The 25,592-nt window shown below is 38.8% G+C and overlaps 1 protein-coding gene across 1 annotated transcript in view; it reads left to right on the forward strand.

Annotated features, from left to right (window-relative positions):
- Parp8 (poly(ADP-ribose) polymerase family member 8) overlaps positions 1 to 25,592 on the forward strand; it is a 164,535-nt gene that overhangs the window by 93,904 nt on the left and 45,039 nt on the right. The window contains exons 6-11 of the mRNA XM_052159474.1: positions 453 to 523; positions 1,957 to 2,034; positions 4,788 to 4,882; positions 14,165 to 14,225; positions 14,640 to 14,730; positions 22,692 to 22,758. Of these exons, the coding sequence (XP_052015434.1) occupies positions 453 to 523; positions 1,957 to 2,034; positions 4,788 to 4,882; positions 14,165 to 14,225; positions 14,640 to 14,730; positions 22,692 to 22,758 (463 nt within the window). The remainder of the gene's footprint in view (positions 1 to 452; positions 524 to 1,956; positions 2,035 to 4,787; positions 4,883 to 14,164; positions 14,226 to 14,639; positions 14,731 to 22,691; positions 22,759 to 25,592) is intronic.

The raw sequence follows: 25,592 nt of genomic DNA on the forward strand, positions 1-25,592 counted from the left end.
CTCGGCCTGTGGGTCATGACCTCTTTGGGAGGTTTAAATGACCCTTTCACAGGAGTCGAATATTTGATATCCTGCTTATCAGATATTTACTCTATGATTCATAACAGTAAAAAATTACAGTTATGACATGGAAGCAAAATACTTTTATTTTTGGGGGTCACTACTAAGTATCACAACAGTTGTGATCCACTAGAATATAGGAAACCTAGGGCAGCCAAGCTACCTTGAAGTGAGTAGTAAGAGTTAAAGAAATCTCTGTGCTTGCTCGTTAATTGGTTAACATTTCTATGTACAATGCAAAACAAGAAGCTCCTGTGTGGTCTATCTTCAAAATACCTCTTCTTTCACAAAAGGGGAAGAAAAGCCTAGAACATTTTTGTCTAGGAACTTAACAAATGTTTAGCAAATAATAGGCTAAAATCCACAGTAATTTTAAAAATTCTTTCTTGCAGAATTAAGAAAAACAAATGATATTAACTGTTGTTTGTCCATAAGATCTAAATTACAAAAGGAGAATGGGGAGGTATGTAAATTATACTTTGGTTTTTTTTTTTATTTTGATAGTGTTTTAATCAGGTATTTGTATTTAGTATCAAATTTAGATAACAGTTGTGTATGGCGAATAAAACACAGACTTATGACATTTTGTATGGTGTTAAGATTACCCCGAGGAAGAAGTGTCTCCTAAATTAACAGAAAAGAACCTTAATAAATAAAATATACATGCTATGTAATTCTGTCTTTCTTCTTCATATATGTCAGTGTAGCTGACAGAGAAACACCCATATGCCTTATATTCAAAGTATACTCGGCAGTATATAGTTTTGATATGATGTGTGGTCTTTGAAGCCAAAATAACATAGACATAGGGATAGAGTTACATTCTAGTGGTTTTTAATCTTTTCTTTTCTGTCATCTATGAATAGCTGTCAGGGCATTAAACTGGAAAAGCCCAAGGGGACAGCAGTTTCTCAGTTGAAAGTTATGCTTGCTTGCTGTTAATGTTACCATTTATTGGAGTTCCCTTCAAATTGTCCACTGAAAATTACTGCTTCAATAAAGCTGTCCTTGACCCAAGCCTGTTAGAATTTCATTTGATCCATAGTGTTGTTTGGTTTCCTGAAGAACTTGAAATTTAGGCATGATTAGCAACACAGATGGATGGAGTTCTGAATCCAAAGGAAATGCCAATTTTTTCTTTTTCCTTTTTCCTTTCCTCTTCTTCCTCTTCCTTCTCTGTATCTTCCTCCTCATCTTTCTTTCCTCTTCCTCCTCCTCTTCTCCAATAGAAAAACGTTGCTAATCATGACAAGGATAGAAATGTAAATGTAAATTTTCATTGTACTTGAGATATATGACAGATTTTTGGCTCTGTTAATTAAAAACTCAGACATAAAGCTTATTACATTAAACATAATTTCAAAATTTGAATTTCTAGGCAAATCATTCCTGTATATTGAAAGTGCTCTTCGTATTATAATTCATATTTAGTTGCATAATTTAATTTTTTCTATCATTCCATTCCAAGTTTCTTCTTTCTTCTTTCATATTGGTTTTCATTTCCACTGCTTTGTGTTGGCAGTGGAAATGAAAACCATCTTGGATAAATAATGCAGATGAACTTTTAAATAAGAGCTGAATTAGTGTGAACCTGTCAAAGATTGTATCAGAGAAGAGCTGCAAGCATAGTTTATTATACACAGTTTTCAGTGTGCACCAAATGTGAACCTGCAGGTCTTAGAATCTGAAACTTTAAGAAAGGTTTCTTTTTCAGTAAACTTCTCCAAATGAATTAAGCACATCTGCAGTGTTACCTCTGTTGTGCCTTTTCCCCTTTGGACGTTGTACTGCACCAATAGTGTGTTGTGTATAAAACCCTCTCGTTATGCCCCAGACCCATCTGTTATGGCTGCATTCTAGTTTGACTACAGGAATTGTCTTCTTTGTCCTTTGAAGGAGTCAAGGCAGAATAGTACTGTGGAAGAAGACTCGGAGGGTGACAATGACTCTGAAGAATTTTATTATGGAGGACAGGTAAGCAGCCCTGCCTTCCTGTGCAGCTGGGTCTGTCCTAGAGGAAGGTGAGAGCCCAGAAGTCGTGCAGGCTTCAGAATGTAAGTAGAATGCATGAGTAGTTTGTTTTCCACTTTCCACACATTTTCAATTCAGATTTACATTGTAGATCTTCTCACTGGAATCACCTACTGCCCTAACTAGTTACAGAGGTTTTGGGCCTTGGTTTGGATAATTATTTGGTCTTTCACATTGTGTCTTTACTGTTGAGTTTTGGTTAGCATGCAAGGAAATGGGTTTCTCTTGGACACCCTCACACATCGGCACTCTACTCTCTTCTTCTTCACCCCTTTCCCTCTTTCTGGTCTTCTTCCCTCCAATAACCCCCTTTGCTTTCATCAAAGTGTGCATATCCTATTGGTCCTTCCTGTTCCCCTGGCCAGGCCACCTTCCTTCCCTCTCATAGTGACTTTCAGCAACCCCCCCGCCCCCACACACACACCTAGATTTCACAGAGCAAAACCAGGTACTCTTTGTCTTCCTCATAGACTTAATAAGAAATGTTTTAAAATTTTGTCCTTTCTAGCAATAGTATAGACTGTTAGTTTTAAACTGAAGATGATTAATTTTTTTATATCTTACATTTTTTTTAGATGATTAAGTTTTATAAATTTTGACTGGTAATAATTTTCTTGAGAAATATTTGATTCTTGTTGAAAATATATGAGGAAGATTTTTTTAAATCTGCACACATTGCATGCCTGTGTATATGTTCTATAGGTCATATGTAACTCGTAAGACTCGTTCAGAATAATGTTATAATTTAAAATCAGGCATACTATTTTAAGATACAATCACATATGTTGCTAGGTTTCTGTGACCCCCTTGATCAAATGCCTTTGTAGTTTGTGCTCATGAGGCAAGGATGATATGATAAAGAAAGCCTTTAAAGATAAAGTTAGTGTGGAAAAGAATTAACGTGACATATATTCAAAATAAAAAGTCAATACTTGCTAAATTAGACATGCGCAAGGCAATAGAAACAGTGCTATTAAGTAGGCTTCCCTCTATGAAGTAACTTTCTAGATGTTGGGCAGTTGTCTAATATAGTCATTCCCTACACATCACAGCGTGTTACCAGTATGCAAAAGAAGCCTTCCAAATCTTTCTTTACACTGCCCATTCTTCTAGAGGGGAATTTTGTGCTTTTCTTCAGTTTAGATTAAGTTTCCAAAATATCTATCTGTCCTTTGTCCCCTGTGAGCATTTGCGTTTCTTCAGAAAATCACTTTTAAAAGTGAAACATAGATCACTAAAAGCATTGGAAGTAGAAAGAGGGTGTCTTCTAGGACGTAACTTTGTAGCATAAGTACAAAGAAAGAACCCAGTCCCTTCTTCTTTGCTATTGTAAGGCACAATGCACTGGAGTGTTTCATCATGCAGATATATGTTTGTTTTACCCGATGCAAATTGGATCCATAGTCATCAGTCACACTGAGTAGGAATGAATGTCATGTAAAGGATTACTTCAGAGCACAGTACATATTCTCAGAATAAGAGCAATGAAGAGAAGAAAACCACACTGTCAGTTGTGAGGTATTCAAGTATGCCATGGCTCTTTTAATGCACACGGTGCCCATTAAGATCTCTTTTCAAGTTGAACATGACGCCAGGAGGCAGAAGATGAGATTTAAGAAAGGTAAACAGAAGAAACAGATTAAGAAAGACATCCCAAATAGACTTTTCAATTTAATGAATCACCTCCTGGGTGCCTTGATAGAATTGTCCCTTTGGTTCACCGACTTTAGGATTCTAGATTTACTCTTGAGCAAAAGAGGCTTCCCATCTACCAACCGTATTCTTCTGGGGTTGGTATCAAAGATATGCTTACAACTTACATGGCAGAACCAAAGGGAAGGTAAATACTGATTTGGCTTATGGTGTTTGGAAGGAACAGGAAAGTTGAAAAGAGATGAAGAATATAAAGTTTGTGTTCAAGAGCTAGAGGAAGGACCCAAGGACCCGAAGGAGCTTGCAGCCCTATAGGAGGAACAATAGGAACCACCCAGTACTCCCAGGGCTCCGAGGGACTAAGCTACCAACCAAAGAGTACACATGGAGGGACCCATGGCTCCCGCTGCATATGCAGCAGAGGATGGCCTTGTTGGACATCAAAGGGAGGAGAGGCCCTTGTCCCTGAGAAGGCTCAATGCCCCAGTGTAGGGGAGTTCCAGGACAGGAAAGGGGGAGTGGGTGGGTTGGTGAGCAGGGGGTGGGGATGGGATAGGGTGTTTTTGGAGGGGAAACCAGAAAAGGGGAGAACATTTGAAATGTAAATAAAGAATGTGTCTAATAAAAAAAAGAGAAAAAAAAGTTTGTGTTCCTACTTGAAATCTGCATACTAATACTCTATGTTAACAAATGGATCAATAGTTCTAATCTATATACATATGGACAGCGGAGAAGCATTGTATTTTCAATAGATATATACATACACATAATACCTATATGCATATATATATGTATATATATATATAATAAATAAAATAAAAGAATAAAAATAAGATTGTAATTATAGTGAGAATCTTATTGAAGTAATCTTAAAAGGTCTAATGTTGATTTTAAAACGATGAACTATCTTAGCCATGTGTGAAGAGAAGAACTATGTGTAGGTACTGTTGGCTCACCTGTAATGCCCAGAGCCTTGCACAGGTTGTTTGTGTCTTGGTTCCTTGGACTCTCTTCACTTAGCTCTGAACCGTCCTTTCTGGCAGGTGAACTATGATGGGGAACTACACAAGCACCCTCAGCTAGAAGCTGATCTGTCTGCAGTGAGAGAGCTCTATGGACCACATGCAGTTTCTCTCAGGTAAATACCTCCTGTGCTTTATCTTTCATAAGCCATTGGCGTTTTCTATTAGAATAATTCTACAGAAAATTATTTTCAGTGATTATGTTTGGAAATGGTTGAGAAATTCCATTGTGTCTCCCATGATTCAAAAGGACAGCTTTAAGGCCTTCTGTTACATATTATTTTAAAGTCAAATTAGATGCATTAAAGAAATAATTCATTTTGAGAGTTAGTTTGCAAAAGGAGCAGTCTCTAAAAGCTATGGACATACACTTGTGACTTCGGCACTTAGACAGCTGAACCAGAAGGATTGCCAGTCTGAGGTGATTCGTGGCAGTGTAGCAAGTAGCAAGACCATTTACAAAAACAAAACAAAACAAAAAACCTGTCATTGTTATTTACTACACTAGATGATTCCGTACATCTGGGCTACATCGTTGTAAACAATGAAATAATGCAGAAATACTGGTACCCAAGTCACGTGGTGACTGAAGGTGGAGGCGGGAGGCAATACACGATAGTCTGAATGACAGTGTGTTTTAATCTGTTGCTAGCTATCCTATGGCTATAAAGTTTCTAGCTACGTTTTGGAAAAATCTCCCATCCTTATTCTTTTTTCTATTCTGCGCAAGACAACATTTGTGCCTTACACTGGCGTCTACAAATCAGGCTGCCTTATTTTAAAGTTTCACTCTTGCATCTTTGCATACGTAGAGTGTAGTTTCTAAGTCTCCATGGAATTAGTTCCAGGCTTCTTTCCTGACCTCAGTTCCAGCCCTACCTACCAACCCCCTGCCCCAGCTGGACTCCTTTGCTCCAGAACTCAGAACACTTGCAGAAACTGCCTTTTTTTGTTGAGGGGTACCCCCTGCACACCTCAATCCCACCCTTAAGAACCAAGCTCCCCTGTTGCACCAGGTTGCCCCAGGACTCAAAGCCCTTGTACCTGTTATGCTTGCACCAAAAAACACTCCCTATGCACCCCATTGTGAATGTCAGCTGCTTGAGCCATGCCCAGATCTCTTCCTGGATGGCTCAGACTGTATTCTGTATACCCAGCTTCTGGCTTTTGACTCTTGAGTTAATATTATTTCTGTTGTTTTATCAATAATCTACTGATTAGCGAGATTTGTAAAAGATGTGGCACCACCTTTTGTTTATTTATTGTATCTCGCTTTGGTTTGCTTTCAAAATCATTATCCTGGAACATAACGTGGTATGGGGATGTTATCCAAAACAGAGGATTCATGGTGGTTTTTTGACCGTTGGTAGTGGCAGCACCTGAAAAAGCACAAAAGGACACATTGTCCAGTTGTTACTCAACCTCTCCAGTGAACAACACCTGTATTTTGAGAAGGTGAACAAGTATTTTTACCTGGGAACTCCACACAGCATTAATTTACAGTGGTCAAATTCTTCATTTAGATTTTAGAAATAACAGCGCAATGCGTTCCCAAAACATCTCTTTCACTTTTGGAAATACATCACATACATACAATGGTGCAATTATCCTTGGTAAATGAAGTTTTTACAGATGTTAAAATTTTAGCCAAGTAGTTATGATCATTCCAGAGTTGATCTGTGGTATGGTCTGGCTTAAGTTCTGTTGACATTCAGTGTTACAGAGTGGATGCATGTGGTTAGTATCGGAGCCACCAGTAAACTATCCAAAGCCATGGCTTCCTTTTTCTATGATAGTAGAACTTTTCTTGAAAACATAAAACTTTAATTTTACATACAATAATCTCCATAGTAGAAGGCTCTGAAGTATAACTATGATTCAACCTAGAATTCAGCTTCTTACCCTCGACTCAAAACATATATTGTTGCTTAGAGAATTGCTTTAGCAGATGCCTTTTATATTTCTAAAACACATTTTCATATTTTCTGAACTGTCATGTGACCGAAAGGTTTGTGTCCTCACCACATATTTATATGGCCAGTCTGGTCATCCCTGTGAGTATTTTCTATTAGTAACAGTGTTGTTGACAAGAATGATATGTTTTAACTTCCTAAGTGCTTGGAGTTCCAACCAAATGAAATTCCTAAAAGTCATAAATGACTTGAATTTTTTTCTGCTTGTCTGTTTCTCTTATAACAGTTTCAGTCCCACTTATATCGCAGCGCAAGCCATGATCTTACCTTGTCTCAATTTTTTTCCTAGCTATAAAGTATGATTGCAGAATAAATAACCTTTCTAGGTCTCATGATATGGAACAAACCACAGAAAAACTTGTTTGATTTACTTTGAGTAAATAAAAATGAATTTATTTATTAGCCTATTCTCTAGTCTCGAGACACACTGAGAAATGGGTATTTAGGCAGAAGGCATTGGAATCTTCCTTGCAGAGTTCTAAGACTATTGAATGCAGAGTGTTCTAATTATCTGTTCTTTTACTTAATTGAGATACATAAAGACTTAATGGAGTTTGAAAAGCAAGAGTACCTTAATATGCACAATAGGCTATTTGGTGTCTTTCTTTTTTCCTTTCTTTATGTGACATCTAATGAGAAAGGCGGCTTACCACATCTGAGTTCCTTACAAGAGATAGAAATAGCCGTTTGCCCAAAATGAAGCAAATCTTTTTTAAATGTAGGCGAAACATAGATTTAGAAAAGTAATTGCTAAGAGATTTATTACTAAAATTGATAATGGAATCTCAATCTGTCCTTACATCAAATACAAGGTAGTGGTCGCATGGAACCATGTGTTTAAGCATTGAAGATGGCTTTGCAGTCATGTGAATGGGGAATGAGTAGGATCCTACAGGCTAAATATCTGGTGATCAGACTAAATGGGTTTCGTCTCCAGTCACGGAGCTGGATGTACTAGTGAGTGTTTCTCATTGTAAATGTAGATCTCCAGTCATGTGTTCCTAAAATAGTGTAGATAAGTATCATTTGAAAACAATTTGAGATTAGTAATTTTAGAAATGGAAAGGAATTTCTCATCGCCCTGGAGAAGAAGATGGTTTTGGTAGTCACTTTGTGAAGCATCAGACTTTAAATCCCAGATAACTGATCCTTTGTATGGGATGATGACATCTTCTATTTTTAAAAATAATTGGCAGTGTCCCAGTGAACCCTCAGCCTCTTACTGTAGGTAATGCCTGATGCATTGTGGATGTTCCCAGGTTCTTGGGGGTTGTACATTTTAATCTCCTTTTCCTGAGAGGCTGCTGGGATAAGCCTTTCTGATTTGATGTTTGGAGAACCAGAGTATTTTGAGGATCTGATGGTTGGAGGAATCAGTGGAGAGTACTAGCCTGATAACCAACAAACTGTTACCTTCTAAAAGAAAAGAAAAAACAAAGAAAAAAACCCATAAACAAATAAAAAACCATGGCATACTCAGGATATCCACTTTTGTTCTTCTGGTTCCCTAACTTTCTATTTACCTCCTTCCTAGGAATGGCTTCCTTTTCTTTAACATCTTCCCTTCCTGTCACGTGATTAGATTGTCTTTGTCTGACACCTTTGGTCCTTGGCATAGACATACAGTAGTACTCACCAATGAATTATGTACAGATACACTGGAGAATGAGTCTCTGTGTCTTTTGCACTTTGTCCCCATTGGTACCTCAATGTTAATGATGACTACCCCAGTGCCATGCGGGGTGAGGTATTAAATCATTAACATTGAGCCACTGAGGTCTTAAATGTTTTCTTTTCACCACATAGCCGAACCTACACAGATGTCTCTGATTCAGCAGAGGAAGGATCTTGACCTGCAGGTTCATTGCTATCTAGCATATTGATTTTCCACAGTCTGGATTGAGGGCATGAAAAAAAATTCAGTAAGTGAAAATCAGGGAAGTGATGGGAGAACTTACACAGTGCAAAGAAACTGAAGAGGGAAATGTTTTCCAGACACACAAGTGTAATTGAGATGTAAGCTTCAGTAGCTCAGATCCTGCAAGCCTGCCTCTGCTCCCAAAGCCTGGACTTCATTCAAGCAAAACCAAGGTTTTTTGTAAAGATGACCAAAAAACAACAGCAGCAACAACAACAACAACAACAAAACAACAACAACAACAACAACAACAACAAAAAACCAACAGCAACTTTCTGTTCTTTTCATGTTATGAATGCACTATTGTGTCAAAGAGGTTCATATTTCTCTCTCATCTGCATCTAACAGCTTTTCAGCTTGTCTTTTGGAGAAGTTTCTAGCTGCGTTGGATAGCAGCAATTAGAAACTTCTAATTTCTAAATAGAAAATTAGAAAAGCTTTAATCTTGTCAGCTTTCTTCCCAGTGGCTAAGCACATATTTCTTGGCCCATTCACGAATGTCTCTCCCACACTGGGCAGAAACACACTGAGATGGACATGCAGAGATAGACTGTGGAGTTTGAGATGCCCAGAGGAAGGTGTGTATTTCTTCCTAAGTAAACAAACCAGCACTGCCCCTTGGTTGAAAGCAGGAACAGTTAAATAACTGTAAACATTTCTCAAGAACCTGTGATAGAATTGTGCATATAAAAAACATATGTTTTTTGGTAGTCAGTAAGTGAAAGTTAGATATCTAAAATGGTTTCATAATAAACATGTTCACAGATCATTTGAATCGAGTTGTTGTAACTCTTGTAACAGTATAATTAAAACTGGGACTATAGAGAAAGGAAAACCAGCATACTCTAATATTCAATATCGTATACATATTAAATATATGTAAATATATTTGAGTATCTTGTGAACATTTCTTTTCTTGGGGGAGAGTTTACTTCTGCTTACATTATACAGTCCATCATTGAAGGCTGCCAGAGCAGAAATGCAAGGAAGGAACGGGGAGGCAGGAACTGATGCTGAGGAGGACAGGGAGCACGGCTACTCTCTGCCTTGTGCTCCAAGGCTTGCTATGCTCCTTCCTTCCTCCTTCCCTCCCTCACTTGCTCCCTCCCTCCCTTCCTCTGTTGTCAAGACCCATGGAAAGTTATTCATGCACAGAGGTCTTGATAACTAGGTCATTCCATCTGGACAAACTGTAATCATGCTTAGTCTCTCTCAGTGGAAGACATGAAATTACTAGCATTATGTGAAAAGGGCATCAGCACCAAAATGAGATTGCCAATGCATGGTGCCATTCATGCCTCTGAATTATGGCATACAAACAAACACCAGTGTGTACCCATTTTCAGAGATGTGCCTTGATGGCGCTGCTAATTGCCTCCTTAAGGTTGTGTACTAGTACTCTGCCATGGTGGCACAGAATACCTGCACCATCTCACTTCCTTTCGAAAATCAGCGTCATAAATAGAGAAGTAGCTAAGTTTTTACTTAAAAGCCCTTTAAAAATCATACAAAGAATAGTAATTATCTTAATTGTCATAATAAATGGTTTTAAAATTAAGCATACTGCCTGCTGATCAGTCTTTTCTATTGAGTTCTTTAAGCTACTTACAGAGAATCTTTCATGGGTTAGGGTTTTGTGTTATGTCTGTATCTTTCATCCCTGACTCCTAACTACAGTCTTCACAAACTCAGATATTCTACTGATGGGACTGTAAAGAGGCGAAGAGGAGGAGGCAATGGTGATGAAGGAAAGGGAAGTAGTGACCTTGATAGATTGCTCACTAGGATTGCAAGTAGTTCTCATCCCTTAATTAAATGTTGAGAGTCTCAAATAAGTCATTCCATGCATTTGACTTCATAATCACAGAAATTACTGTTATGAGACCACAAATATGCAGAAATTTCCTTCCAAGGAAACTTTCTTTCTCTATTTATGGTGCAAAAGAATCAAATGCATCCAAGAGTTTTATGTGTTTTACACTTGTTAGACTTTAATTACAACCATTTAAATGCATGATTTTGAAGAACAACACAGAAAGCGCTAATCATATCGAAGAAGAGAAATAACAAACAAAAGCCCTTTATGCACCATAAATTAAGATTAGAGTGAGATTTAAGGAAAAATAGCGATGCCTGGTGTCTTGTCTTAGTTGGGGTTTCTATTGCAAGGACAAAGCATTGTGACCATAAAGCAAGCTGGGGAGGAAAGGGTTTATTTGGCTCACACTTCCATATCACTGTTCATCATTGAAGTGGGTCAGACCTGGAACTCAAGAAGAACAAGATCTAGGAGGCAGGGGCTGATGCAGAGGCCATGGAGGAGTGCTGCTTACTGCCTCGCTACTGCTAGTTTGCTCAGCCTTCTTTCTTATAGAAGCCAAGACCACCAACCCAAGGTTGGCATCACCCTCAATGGGCTGGGCCACATCCCACTAACCATTAATAAATTGTCCTACAGCTGGGTCTTAGGAGTTATTTTCTCAATTGAGGTTCTCTCTACTTCCCAAGACTCTACTTTTTGTGTCAAGTTACTATAACACATCTGTCTAGGTGTGGAGACTGGTGACTGTAATTGCATACTTAGGAAGCTGAGCCAGGGGAGACATGTGTTTGAAACTGACCTGGCTATGTCGTGAGACCCTATCTATCAAGAAGATACTCTCTGATGATGCTGAGTTAATTTTGTGCATTTTTATCTATTTGTAATATATAATAGTGTCCTTGTTCTGAATACTGGCTAGGTATGTGTTTTCATAAAATGTATACCTTTCTAAATAAAATGATCTTAAAATGGACACTGTTCATACAGACATTCTTTGCTGCCTGTGAGGGTAGGGTAGAGGTGATCTTCTAGACATAATCTTTACTGAACATTACAAAAACCTATGAAAACTAAGATGACATAAGAAAAGTAGGAATGAGGCAAAAAAGCGGAGTATTTCTTTTTTCATTATTTAATACATTTCTGTGTGTGTGTGTGTGTGTGTGTGTGCCCCAGGACATATTCCTGTGGACATTTGCCTGCGGAGGTCTAAGGTCACCTTGGAGGTCTTGATTCTTTCCTTCCATCACAAGGATCCTAGGGACCAAATCATGTCAGGCTTGGTTGCAAGGGTCTTCAACCACTGAGCTGGCTGTAGAAGCTGACAGCTCATGTCTCAAACTACAAACAAGAGATGGAGAATTTAAAATCACATTAAACACTCGAAGTCTAACACCTTCAATGCTGTACTTCTTCCCACAAGCCCACACCTCCTAAGCCTTCCCAAATAGCATCATCTCCAAGTAAGGACCACATATTCCCTCCAACAATGGTCCTCAAGTTTCCTAATCTTGTAGCCCTTTATGTCGATAGACATAATTCCTTACCTTATGTTGTGGTGACCCCAAATCATAAAACTAATGTTTTGCTACTACTTCATAACTGTAATTTTCTATGTTATCAGTCATAATGTAAATATCAGTGCTGTGACCCCTGTGAAAAAGTTGTTCCACCCCCAAGTTGAGAACCATTGCGCTAGACTATGAGGGGTATTCCCCTCAACACGACACACATGTAACGGCATTGAATGGCTTTTTACATGTCTAACTTGGCATCTATGGTATTCATGAACCGTTTGCCTGTGCTCACAGTCATTAAATTATGAGTGTTGAGCCTGTTTCTAATACCTAATAAAGAACAAATGGAGTTTGCTTTTTTAAAGTAGTTGCAGAAAAGAAGTAGAAGGAGCAAAATTAAGTGTGTAGCAGAGAATGGCTCTCCTGGGAAATTCCTAACATTGTTATTTTCTTGATCATCACAGAAATATTTCTGTACCCAGAACTTAGAGACAAGAAGAAAGTGTATTTATTTGATGTGTATTTTTGTCATGTTTGATGTATAATTTCATATAAAATATGAAGCATTTTTTTGTGAAGAACATGGATGTTATGATGTTGTCATTTTTTAAAAAAAGTCCATTTTGGTGTCAATAAGTAGTTCTCAAATGTTAGCATGAAAAACTTAAAATGTATTTCCAAAGAAATTTAAAAAAATGTGCTTCATGGTAACACATATTTTTAAAGAAAAAAGTTATGAGGTTAAATGATCGTATTGACCTTTATACCTCTTTGTTTATGAAAACAAAAATTAGCAACGGCTCCTGCTGGGTTCTTTTATTTATGAAGCTATGCAAATTATGTAGATTAAATCATATGATCATTCAGTCATAAATGTTATACTCAGAAGCCTGTAAACATGCCACAGTCATATACTGCATTTGCATTATTAGTGTGTATAATACACAACAATTGTGCCAAGTTCCTGCTTTGTGTTTTACACCTGCACGTATGTTGATGTACACCCCATTGCCCTTTTAAGTTGTTTGATAGCCTCGTATATTCATCTAATGAATTTTAGTTATTTCCATTCCCTTTCTTCATTCCATCCCTCTTCCACTGGAATCCATTTCAACAAGTACCCCCTTTGCATTGGTGTCTTTGTGCATGGGGTCCGCTGCGTTCAGTAAGAGTTACTGGCCCAAGTATAGGTGGACGTGATGTAGTGTAACCCATTACCTTTGCCGTTTTCCACTCCACAACGTTTTCACTTACCTGTTTATCAATTTCTTCACTGATATTAATGTTAAACTGCTTACCTCACAAGGACCTGATGGTCTCGTTCATTGATCTTAAACTGGTATTCATTATAAAGTGAGATAAAGTGGTGGTTATTGACTATTGGTCCAGTTTAATGCTTGTATAATAACTGACAAATGCTATTCTAGTACCAGTATTGCCACAGAGCTGTAATGTGTTACTTTATAAGATATAAGCAAATACAGTGGAAATAGTAAGTAGTAGTTTCTGTAATATTACTGAATCCCCCTCTTTATCCCTACCTGGATTTTATCTCCCCTCTGCCTCCTTCCTTCCTTTCTTTTTCATATAATCCAGGCTTTCAGGATTAATCGTGTGGTTTCATGCCTGCACAGTAAACACTCTCCAGGTTTATCTATTTCTCCAGCCCTTGCTTTGTGGACATTAAATCATCACATGTATATGCTAAGGACATTTTCTACTAGTTATGAGCTAGATTTAGGTATTGTATATTAATTCTATATTTTTGGTTATTTCCATATTTTATCCCTGATTGTCTATCCTACTTTATAACTTGAGAATAATTGTATGAAATATAAAAATATAGACATGTATATAAAGAATATTAAAACTGTTATTCTTTGGGGGAAGACTATGGGACTCAGGGAACTGGCACTATTTGGTACCATGAACTAAGCAACTCTTGAATTTATGTATGCAAGTGTGTGTATGTGTGTGTTCTATAGTATAAATAGGCCAAATTTAAGAGGGTAATAGGAATAAACTGAATTAGTCCACTCATATCCAAGGTCACTTCTGATCTTAAAAGTCAGCAATCAGAATTAGTGACTACATTTTTAATTAAAATAACCAATCATGTACAAACTATTAAGGAAAATGAAAACACTGATGTTAATCTTTGCTTTCAGGGAATATGGAGCTATCGATGATGTAGATATTGATCTGCACATCGATGTCAGCTTTCTGGATGTAAGTATCAGTTTCTATAATATGACTGGCACATATAATGGACATTTATCTTTATTGAAAGGAACTCAGTTTTGGATTATTTTATAGCACCATTACATACTGCTGCTGTTAAAGTGATTTATGAAGACTGGTCAATGAAGCTGAGATAATATATCTTTCTCATTGTTTTTCCATATATTGTAAAATGTCTGTTTTAATTATGGCACTTCATTACATAAGTTCTCATTTTTATTGTCATATACAAAGGCAAAAATGAATTAAATGTTTTGGCCTTCTTTTCACAAAATATTGCCTTTTGAAATAATTCATAGACCTTTATAATGTATATATTCCATTAACCTAAGTTTAAAATTTTGGTATTTTTTTTTATTTTGAGGTCTAAGCCAAGCTTATTCTCTCAATATATTTGTGCAGGAGGAGATTGCTGTGGCCTGGGAAGTGATTCGAACAGAACCTATTATTGTCCGACTACACTGTTCTCTCACACAGTATCTAAACGGCCCAGGTTGGTCTTACTCCTCTGTTGCTTTGAAGATTAACTATGCATTGTGCAAAATGGATGTTTATTTGATAATTCTGAACGTGTTAAGCATCTTGATAACTGTGTGGGCTCTGTGCTAAGCGAGATGATTTATCACCTATGCAATTATAGAAATTGCATAGATAATGCATAGATAGAGACTTGAACAGTTTCTGTAAGACAAACAAAATGAATCCTCAGAGGCTTTGAGCACAGTTGTAGCTCAGGATGGATATGTTGCACTGACCTTAGACTTGGCTATTTCATTTCCCTGTTTATCCCACCCATGACTCCCAGAGAGTTTACTTAGAAAACCATAACAAGCGGAGGTCATGGAAGCACATTTGCTGTTTGCTCTTTGGATTCCTATGGGACAGTGCTGCTCTGTTCAACTGATGGTTATTAAAAGCAAGGTCTTCCACTATAAGCAAGTTTTGCCCAAACACATCAGAAGGCAAAAATGTGCTCCTACCAGTGAATTTATACACTCACACACACACACACACACACACACACACACACACATGCGCGTGCGCATGCGCACACACACACACACACACACACACACACACGCGCGCGCGCGCGCGCGCACACTCACTCACACCATACTCCAATTTCATCTGCGTATATTAATCTAGTTACTGCTGTAATCACCCCAAGGCTTTGTTCCTCAAGAGCTTTCCATGGGTTCACTTGGGGTTGACTGCAGTGCTCCCCGCCACAGTGGTTTTCAGTCATGTGGGATATGAAGCTGGAGGATTTAAATGTCTTGCCAAGTTGGAAACATATCATGCTTCATGAATGACTAACAGTCGATCCGGGGATCAGGTGGCCTGCCCAGATGTTAGCAACCAGAGTCTGCCTCACATTTAACATGTCCAGGTCTTTGGGCTTCTTTTACCATGATGGACAAGGTCCCAAAAACATGTTTCTTGACACAAGATATGCTTGCCCTGCTTAATTTTATCCTGACAGTGGTTCAAAGGCAATGGGCTCTCAGGTCTGACCTTTTAAAAAATATTTAAATTAGGAATAAAATTGTCTAATTTAATGTCACCGAAGCAGCACCAGCTTTAGAGAAGAAATGAAGTCTGTGTCCAAACAATCCTACCATGTGTACTGATCACATACAACTCTATTGTCTTTCATATTATGTATTATTTCTATCATTCTTTTATTCCTTGGATCCATGGACTTGGGATTTTGCCAGCATATCATCTACTGTGCCCATTGATTTAGTTTATGATTCAAGGTCGAACTGAATGACCACACTACATATTCAGGTTATCCGTGTTCTCAGCTGACCCCACAGTATACCCTGCGGACCATCCAGACTTTTGTTTTGTTTTTTAATCTAGTCCATATCACTTTGAATGTTAACTGAGATCATCAGTCAGTGATTGCCCAAGATTCATCCTTTTTGCTGTGATCCTTCAGTTTGTCTAGCAGGAGCTGAAATGCTCTTCACAACTTTGTGTTTTGTAAGATTTTATTTTTTTCCTCTTCCAATAAACGCTGGAAAGGAGAACAGTGCCGTAGTGACTTATAATCTTAAGTTCCGATAGCTGCAGAACCAGCCGGGCTTAGAATTGTTTGGTACCACATCCTGCTCCCTTGATCCACTTTACCAGCCTCAGTTTCCCCATCCTTTCCTCATCTCCCCAGCCCTGCGCAGCTCTTGCTAATAGTTCACAGACCCTAAGGGGACTGTACCAAGACAGAATTCTTCCTTACGTATGTGCCCCACAACCCCACAATTTGAATGTGAGTTGTATGAGAACAGTGTCCTACATAAACTCTGAGATGTAGCCCATCCTACCGACAGGACAGAGCCAAAGGGGAGACACCCCATTTTATGCCTCTACTGGGATGTTCTTTTTCAATCATGTTCTCTGCTTTGTTTACTGGGGTCTCCTGAGAGCAAGTCTTAAGAAGTGTTTGGCCCAGATCCTTGCTTCATGTCTCCAGAAGTTTGTGACTTGTGTCCGCTCTGTTTGGCAGGGTGAACCTGGGAGAGTGGTCTCCTGCCATAATCAACTTTATTCAGAGAATTAGACAATTTGTATTCTGAGGGCTAAGCAAGGTCATGTCAGCAAAGCTTGCTTGAGATCAAGTTGTATACAGTCAGGAAGGAATGATCGCATTAGTTGAGGCTGTATGTAGTCACAAGGACAACTCCAGCTTGGAACCACCATTCTGAATGGTGGTTGGGGTGGGGTAAGATGAAGGGTGGTCTAAAGGACAGGGCCTGGGAAGGACACAAAAGCACATCCCAGGAACAACCTATGTACTGGAGGAACCGAGATTACAAGACTGTCGTCTTATTTACTTGCAGTTTCCTAACTAGGTCTCAGAAATCTCCTCATATAGCTTTATTCATGGATGCCCACAGGGTAAGGCAGGAGAGGAACCAATAGCCTCATGGGGGTGGGAACCCGGCTAGGCTGACCTGCCTCTCTGTAATCATTCTTGAAGAACTTCCTGCCTATATGTGGTTCATTAGCCTCTTGTGTGAGATGCGTTTGTGACTGATGGATTTTCACACCCTCTCTCACAGGGTGGGCATTTGGAACCAGCAAGCAGGGCCCTGGAAGTTAGCTTAGACTTATTTGTTTGTTTTTTATAATAAAATTTTCTTTAGTTTTCTTATATTACTCCATTTACCCTTGGTTTGGCCACTTCTCTCATAATTCTCTAATGCACTAGTTACATTGTAGGTTGCTTAATTTTTCCTTACATAGCTATCTTACTAGTAAGTTCCTCCAGTGGTTACTTCTTTCTTATTAAAACCTTGGGGAGAATTTCATCTAAAGTGGACCATGATACATATGTATGAGTCGAAGCAGAGATACTGTGTCTGAAAGGAGACAACCATTTTCTTCAGAGCAAAAATTAGGACTTACCATAACTTACAGTTTTGATTATTGCAAGCAGGTAAAATGATGGAAAAAATCTTTTTGTATTAAATTTTAACTAGAAGGTAATTTTATACTGTTATCAATAATTACTTTCTTTTTCAGAATTTTCTGCATGGATGCAATGTTCTTTGACTGCATCCTTTCCCCATCCTCCCTTGATGAGGGTCACAGGCATTTTCTCCCCCCTTCTAGCCTCCCCCACACTCCGTGTCCCTCTCCTTCCTAAACCTTCTGAAGTCACTCAGTGCTATAGCTGGTTGCTAGTTGAGGGCCATCTACTGGAGTTAGAGGAGTCTCTCAAATCCCTGAAGAAAACCCACTCTCTTTCACAGTGGCCATCACTAGCCAGTAGATTCTGAGTTAGGAGGCAGAGTGAGTCTCTCCCGTGCAGTCTGGTGTTTTGGCTGACTTGATCCCAGGTATTTAGTCACAGCTGCTGTGAACTGCAGACCTGCCATGTCCAGAAAACATCGTTTTGCTGTTTGACCAGTTCCGCTGGCTGTTACAGTCTTTCTGTCCACTCTTCTGAAATACTCCCTCAGCCTCAGGAGATGGGAGTGTGGTTTAAATGAGATGATATTTCTCGAGGGTTGTTTTGTAGTTTGCCTTTAAGGTATTAACATTTATAGTAAAGGAACTTGTAAAAAATTTGTGACTAATCCAAGATTTAGACTGACCTACTTAGCAGTTCTTTTTGAAAGATTCTCTCCTGTGTTCTAGGAATATATGACTAGCACTATTTTGAAGTAAAGTATTTAGTTGGGGTTAATTTGTGAGTAAAAAAAAAATAGAAGAAACAGGACACGATTTATAGTTTGAAATGAAAGATAACGATAATTTTTATTGTATATCCTTTAAACACAATTAAACTTGTTAAAGTAATAGGTATTACTTAGAATTATTTTTTTATTTTTTTATTTATTTTTTTTATTGATATATTTTTATTTACATTTCAAATGATTTCCCCTTTTCTGGGTCCCCACTCCCCACAAGTCCCATAAGCCCTCTTCTGTCCCCCTGTTCTTCCATCCACCCCTTCCCACTTCCCTGTTCTGGAATTCCCCTATATTCTTGCACTGAGTCTTTCCAGAACCAGGGGCCACTCCTCCATTCTTTTTGGACATCATTTAATTTGTGGATTATGTCCTGGGTATTCAAAGTTTCTAGGCTAATATCCACTTATCAGTGAGTGCATACCATGATAGAATTATTGATCTATAAGTCCAGTTCCTGATTAAAGGCACAACCTGTCATTTGTTGGAAATTTTGAACAACTCCCATTAGCAAGCTCTTTTGGTTAAATAACTCACTATTGGTATCTCTCTACACCTGCGTCTGCCTGATCAGAGTATTAGGGTAATTTCCTGCTGTTTAATGCAGCCATTGTGTTGCAAAGAAAATAATACGAAATAAAATTTTATTAACTTTTATATTATTTTAATGTGAAAATACATCTCTTCTGTCAAATTCTATTTCTTTTCCATCTTGAATGAATCTTGAGTGGATATGGGGGAATAGACATTTTGATTTTTCTCCTCAGAAGGGTGTAAAGTATAACAGCCTGGTAGTCTTTGAAGTCCTTTTTGAAGCTATTCTCTTTTGACAATTTCTATATGTATATAAGTTTTTACCATTTTTATCCCCCATTATCCTCTTTTACTCCTCCCCTGTTCTTCTGAAGCCTTTCTTCTTCACAACAAACCCCTCCTACGTTGATTACCTGTGAGTGCATGTGTGTGTGTGTGTGTGTGTGTGTGTGTGTGTTTGTGCCCATGTGTCCCACTGACTTTAGTTATGGTTGCTTGGATGAGCATGAGTATAGTGTTACTTATTGGAACATAGGCAGCTTATCAGTGGCTATATCACTGAAGAAAACACTAACTTTCCTGTAGGCCAGTGATTCACAACCTGCCCTTTAATATATTTCCTCATGTTGCGGTGACCTCCCCAACCATAAAATTATTTTTGTTACTACTTCATAACTGTAATTTTGCTACTATTATGAATTATAATTAAATATCCGATATGAAGATGGTCTTTGGTGACCCCTGTGCAAAAAGATCATTTGATCCCCCAAAGGGGCTGTGACCTACAGGTTGAGAGCCCCTGCTGTTGACTGTGGTCCCAGGTTTGTGAATCCTTTGCAGTTAACCAGTGCTGCTGTGGTGAGGTCATGAGTTCGGCACCATGTCATGTCCTGTAGACTCACAGCACTCTTTCCACCCAATTTTTGGCCAAGCATTTGGTGTACTGCCCTAGAAATTCTGTTTAGGAAGGAGCACTCCACTGTGGTGGATACCTACTTTTTATAAGAGAATATTTGTCACAGTTTCTTTTTATTTATTAATCATTTTATTCGTTTATATTTAAAATGGTATCATCCTTCCCAGCTACCCCTCCACAGACCCACTCCCCCTCCCCACTCCTCTTTTCTCCATGAGAGTGCTCCTCCACCCACACACCCTCTCCACTGCTCTAGGACTGGGGGCCTCCTTTGCCCCACACTTTTGATGAAGCACACTATTTTATCCACAAGTCCTGACGTATTCACAGTGTATAGTGCAGAACAGTTTTCAACTCATGATTACTGGTTTTCAGGAAGTTATTAAGTTTTAAAAACATTGTTAAAATTTTACATAAAGTGCTTTTAGAGCTCCTGAAAACCAAGGATAGCGTTGAGTTTCTCTGCACCCTCTGTGCTATTTCCTTGACTTGTTTATATTATTTCATTAAAAGGAATTACTTACGGTTAATTACATTCACTTTAACAGTATTAGTCATTTTATCACTTGAGCCTTGGAATATTTTTAAAGTAGCATTTTATGAGCTGTTTTGGTGTACTCTTGCGTTTTTAGGTCATTTAAATTGTATTGCTGCTGATGGAGTGAGTCAATATTTGTTATTTATAGTTTTCTTAAAAATTAATCATTTTGGTAAAGCATGGACACTCATTGTCTAGTCTTTTATGCAATGACTAAGACTTTAAATTTTGCTTGCTAATTTTTAGAATTACCTATATTATATGATGGATAAACATTATTGCCAAATATTGCTATTTTCCTTCTCTGTGTGTCGCTTACACTTTCTCCCCTGAAGGGTTTTAATTCTCCCAGTGTCTTTGGTGGACTTTGCTGGGCCTTAAAAGCAGGCCAAGGCCCTTTAGGTTTCTCTCCCTTTTTTCTTAGTCATTTTTAATTCTGCCCATGAGAAAATTTAGTATTTGAAATCTTGGGGAAGAACACAACCTCTTCCCTTTCTTCTCTTTTAAAGATTTATTCTTATTTTATGTGTGTTGTGCTTGCATGTATGTCTGTACTGTGTCTATGTCTGGTGCACTCAGGGCCAGAAGAGAGCACCCAGTCTCCTGCACCTGGAGTTAGAGACATTTATGAGCCGTGTTGTGGGTGCTGGGAACTGAACCTAGGTCCTCTGCTGGAGTAGTAAGCTCACTTACTGTTGAGCCATCTCTATTGATACTTTTTTTTTTTTCAAAAAATCCTATTCTTTGAAAAAATATTTTATACGGATTCCAGGATTTTTACTTTTCATGCAGTGACTTCTTGTTTGGGACACATGAGATTGGACTGATGGTCCCAGTGTCCTTCACTTCTATGGAAGGGTTAGAGCATCTTTAGGATGGAACTCTTGGGTGTCTGGGAGATGGAGTATGTCCTTCTTGGGTAGGGCAGCGTGGACTAAGATCCGTGAAACGTGTGACTGAGCGTGGCATTACCATCCTTTCTGTTCTGGCATGTTGGGTGCCCACATGGTGTCACACTGATTTGTGCACGAGTTCCTCTCCACTCTTACATAATCACACAACTCTATTTCCTTTCTGTCTTATTCCATTTTTCCCCCCAGAAAATTCTCACCAAGAAACGATTTTTTTTTTTTTTTTTTTTACAATCTGGAAAATTAAATAAAACCCTTGACCTCAAATTCCCTCTCAGCTGCTCCTGTAGTGCAGTGTTTTCTTGACTATCAGATTTTATTATTAGAGTTTTCTCTGCTCCCTTCATTGCTTCTTTCCTCTCTTAAAGTCCACAAGGACAAGGTTACGGGGCCATCACTTCACATACAAATCAACATTGCCTGCGGCTTCATATTGTCGAATGCCGGATGACCAGTTTTGAGTACTCACCTTAACTCAGCATCTTAATTGATAATCTGTTGTCTCACTTTTTTGAAAGCATTTTATGGGTGTTTGTTCAGCTTGTGTCCTGGAGTCTCCACCCTCCAGACTGCCCTGCATCAGGCTCCTTTGCTGCATTCCCAAGCACTCATGCGAGCATGTACTGTGTCTTTCCCAGCACTGTCTCCTCCCTCAGGAGTTTGGCCTCCCAGTTTTACATATGTGCACACAATGGCTGGTTCAGATTCACAGCTCTGATCGTATTTCTACTCGAATGCCCTCTATCTTTTATTGACCATTTTCACCTGCCCTCTCGAATATAAAATTAACATTTCAAATTTAAAGTATTTAAAGTCAATAATTGTTTTCACTTACTTCTTTAAGTAATGATTTAAAGTAAGTCACTAATTTTGAGATTTATTTAAGTGTGTGTACATAACATGTGTGTAAATATACATGTGTATATACAGATACATACATACATGCATATAGTGAAATATGAACATCAAGAAAATATACAGTAAAAATAGATCTGTGCTTTATTTCATTTCTTGCTGTTTAAAAAATAGAATTATATATTAACATGTTTCAATTACAGTTTAAGAATGTTACATGACATGTCTGAAGTGTGGTTTCTAAAACTATTGCTTATTTTGAGGTTTCTCTTCATATTCCTATGTATTATACATCAACATAGACATTTTCATTAATATGCAATCTGCAATGACCTTATATTTCATACTTATGTAACTTAAACAATGTTGCAAAGAATGGGGTTCATCCTGTGTGAGTGTGTGTACACGTGCGTGTGCATGCCCACTTAATAACAACTCCGTCATTTTGTGCATGTGTCTCAAGTCAGTATTTAACTGTGTCCCTCCCCCTCCCCTTTTCAGTGCCCACGGTTGATGTCTTTCAGATTTCGACAAAAGAGCGGTTTGGATTGGGACATCAGCTGAAAAAGTAAGTTGCTGAGGAGTTAAAAAAATGAGTTGCTTTTCAAGAGAACCAGATTCTCACTTTGCTGCTTTGCTCTGTTTCTGTTCTCCTGCATCTCTTTCAAGTGAGTCCCTGGGGATGGGGCGTCATCTTCATAGAGCGCTGTATCCGTGATTTGGTTCTCAGAGTTCCCTTCTCAGCATCCAGGCCTCCACTATTTTCCTGTCCACATCAGCTCATCCTTCCACACCCCACACTCTACCCTTCTTGCTCACGTGGACACGGGGACTCAGTCTCTGGTGTGTCCAGCGGAAGGAGCAAAGGCAGGATGATGGAGAGGAGGAGAGACTTCTCCTCTGGGAGTCACCTTGAGGTGGTTTGTTGTCTAAGTTTGTGTTTTCCATCCTGCTGGGCTAGTCAGCATTTTATATCTGCCCCATCCCACGAGTCAATTGGCACTGACAGTTTCTCCTTCTTGTTCCTCTGTCCTGGAGAAGGCAGCAGGTTAGCACACACTGACTCTGAGCCATTGCTATTTCCCACACATAATCTTTGAAGCATTCCTTTGTGAGTTCTCCCTTTCTTCCTTGGTCCTTTACTGATAGTATCTGTCATAATTATTTTTATGGCTGAGATATGACATCATGACCAGAGCAACTTTTACAAAGGAAAACATTTTAATTGGGGCTGGCTTGTAGCTTTGGACGCTTAGTCCATTATCATCATGGTGGGAAGCATGGTAGTTCCCAGGAAGACCAGGTACTGGAAAGGTGCAGAGAGATCTACGTCTTGATCAGCAGACAGCAGAAGGCGACTATGTGTCACACTGGGTAGAGCATCTGAGACCTCAAAGCCCATTCCCACAGTGACATATTTCCTCCAAGAAGGCCACACCTCATAATAATGCCATTCCTTATGGTCCAAGCATTCAAATACGTGAGACTATTGGGGCAATTCCTACCCAAGCAATCACAATATCTCAGTTTATCCTTTTTTTTTTTTTTTTTTTAATAAATGGACATGGTTGTCTTAAAACATAGTGTGCATAGAATAGAATTTGTTTGAATAGGCCAATACATTCTTTAATATGTCATCATTAGCATTTCTGACCTACCATTTCTGTAGTCAACTAAAATTCTGGCATACTTTGGTACCAGTTGAAATAAATGGTGATCTGTTGGGAATGTTGGCAAAAGATGAAACAAGCACTAATTTCTGGTCCTCTTAAAACCCCACAGGGACTTACTGAGAGTGGCTTTTAGCTCTAATTCACATTTATCTTCTTGTTTTTAAGTCTGTTTTACCTTAAACCCTATTTCATATTTTTGTTTTTGTTTTTTCTTTCTTTTTAATAAATACGGGGAACAAAAAACACCCTTGATAGAGCTGAATAAAAGGGCATTATGTCTTTGAGTAGAGGAAGATTAGCGGTGAGCTACAGACCGAGGAGTTAACCTTTTAGCTTTTCTGCAGTCAGGTGCATAGTGCCACATATGAGGGCATAGGTCACACGTGGGACAAAACAAGTCGATGGGGATCCTGAGTGCTTGTGGTTGTGCTGAAGGAAATAACTATGCTGTCCGAACGGTCTCCTTTGGTGACCTTTCATACACAGGGAGCAGGGAGCTCAGCCCTATATTCAGATAGGATCTAGATGAGCCTCGGCTTCCTATAAAAAGGTACCAGGCTACCTGACCACCGCAGATAGTCTTTAGCAATGCCTATATATTGCTAATACAATATTGGGATGGCACACGGAGATTCTACACAAGTTCAGCATATTTATGTTTTCAGCATCACATCTCTGTGATGAAAATGTTCCAAATCCCCCAGCTTTTTTAATCACACAGACACCATTCTCACTTGCAATCATGGTACCGAGCAACAGAACACAGAGCTAATTGCAGTCCTTTTGTGAATTAGTGATCATTGCTCTCCCTTTCTGCCGCCCACCTCTGCTGTCTCCAGCCTCCAATCACCGTCCTGTTCTGTAATACTAGCCTGTTTAGTTTGCGCACAGGAGTGAGATCAACAGTTTTAGACCCTGCATAGAGATGAGAGTGTGTGGTGCTTTTCTTCTCTGCTTGGTTTCTGTTACTTAACATGACCCCCAGTTCCATCCATGATATCCGCAAATGGCAGGATACTGTAATTATCCTTGACCCTGCTTCATCGTTTTGATTTCTTTGAGATAGGGTCTTGCTCTGTAGCCCAGGCTCCGTGCTCCAGGATCAACCTCCCAACTGCTGGAATTGCAAGTCTGTTCTGCCACTCCCAACCAATGGAGTTGTCACTGATGGGCCCTTAGCTTGTTTCCATCTTATGTCGGGTTTGAATAGTGCTGCAGCAGCAGAAGAAAAGATTCTTCTCTACACATTTCATTTGTTTAAATATATACTGGTGGGATTGCTAGAGCATGTGTTAACTCTGTTTTAATTAAGAAAATCATGTTCTATTTCCAATAGTGACTATCTAAAACGTCTGTTCATCTATCTGTCTGTCTGTTTATCTATCTATCTATCTATCTATCTATCTATCTATCTATCTTTCTATCTAGCATCTTTCTATCTGTGTGTGTGTGTGTGTGTGTGTGTGTGTGTGTTGTGGAGTTTGTTCTCTTCCAACTTCATGTGGGTCCTGAGGTTGTCAGACTTCACAGCAAGCATTTTAACTGCTGAACCATCTCAAGGGTTCCTGTAATGACCATATTAATTTAACTAACACCATGGGCTCTCTTTTGTGCACATTTTCACCCTCACTTCCTTTCTTCTATCTTTAGATGAGAGCTAAAAAAGCTGAACAAAAATATTGACATATACCCCAGTTATCCATGGAAAAACATAAATAATAAGTTCTGT

Source organism: Apodemus sylvaticus, chromosome 16 (genome assembly GCF_947179515.1).
Source record: "Apodemus sylvaticus chromosome 16, mApoSyl1.1, whole genome shotgun sequence".
Taxonomy (NCBI): Eukaryota; Metazoa; Chordata; class Mammalia; order Rodentia; family Muridae; genus Apodemus; species Apodemus sylvaticus.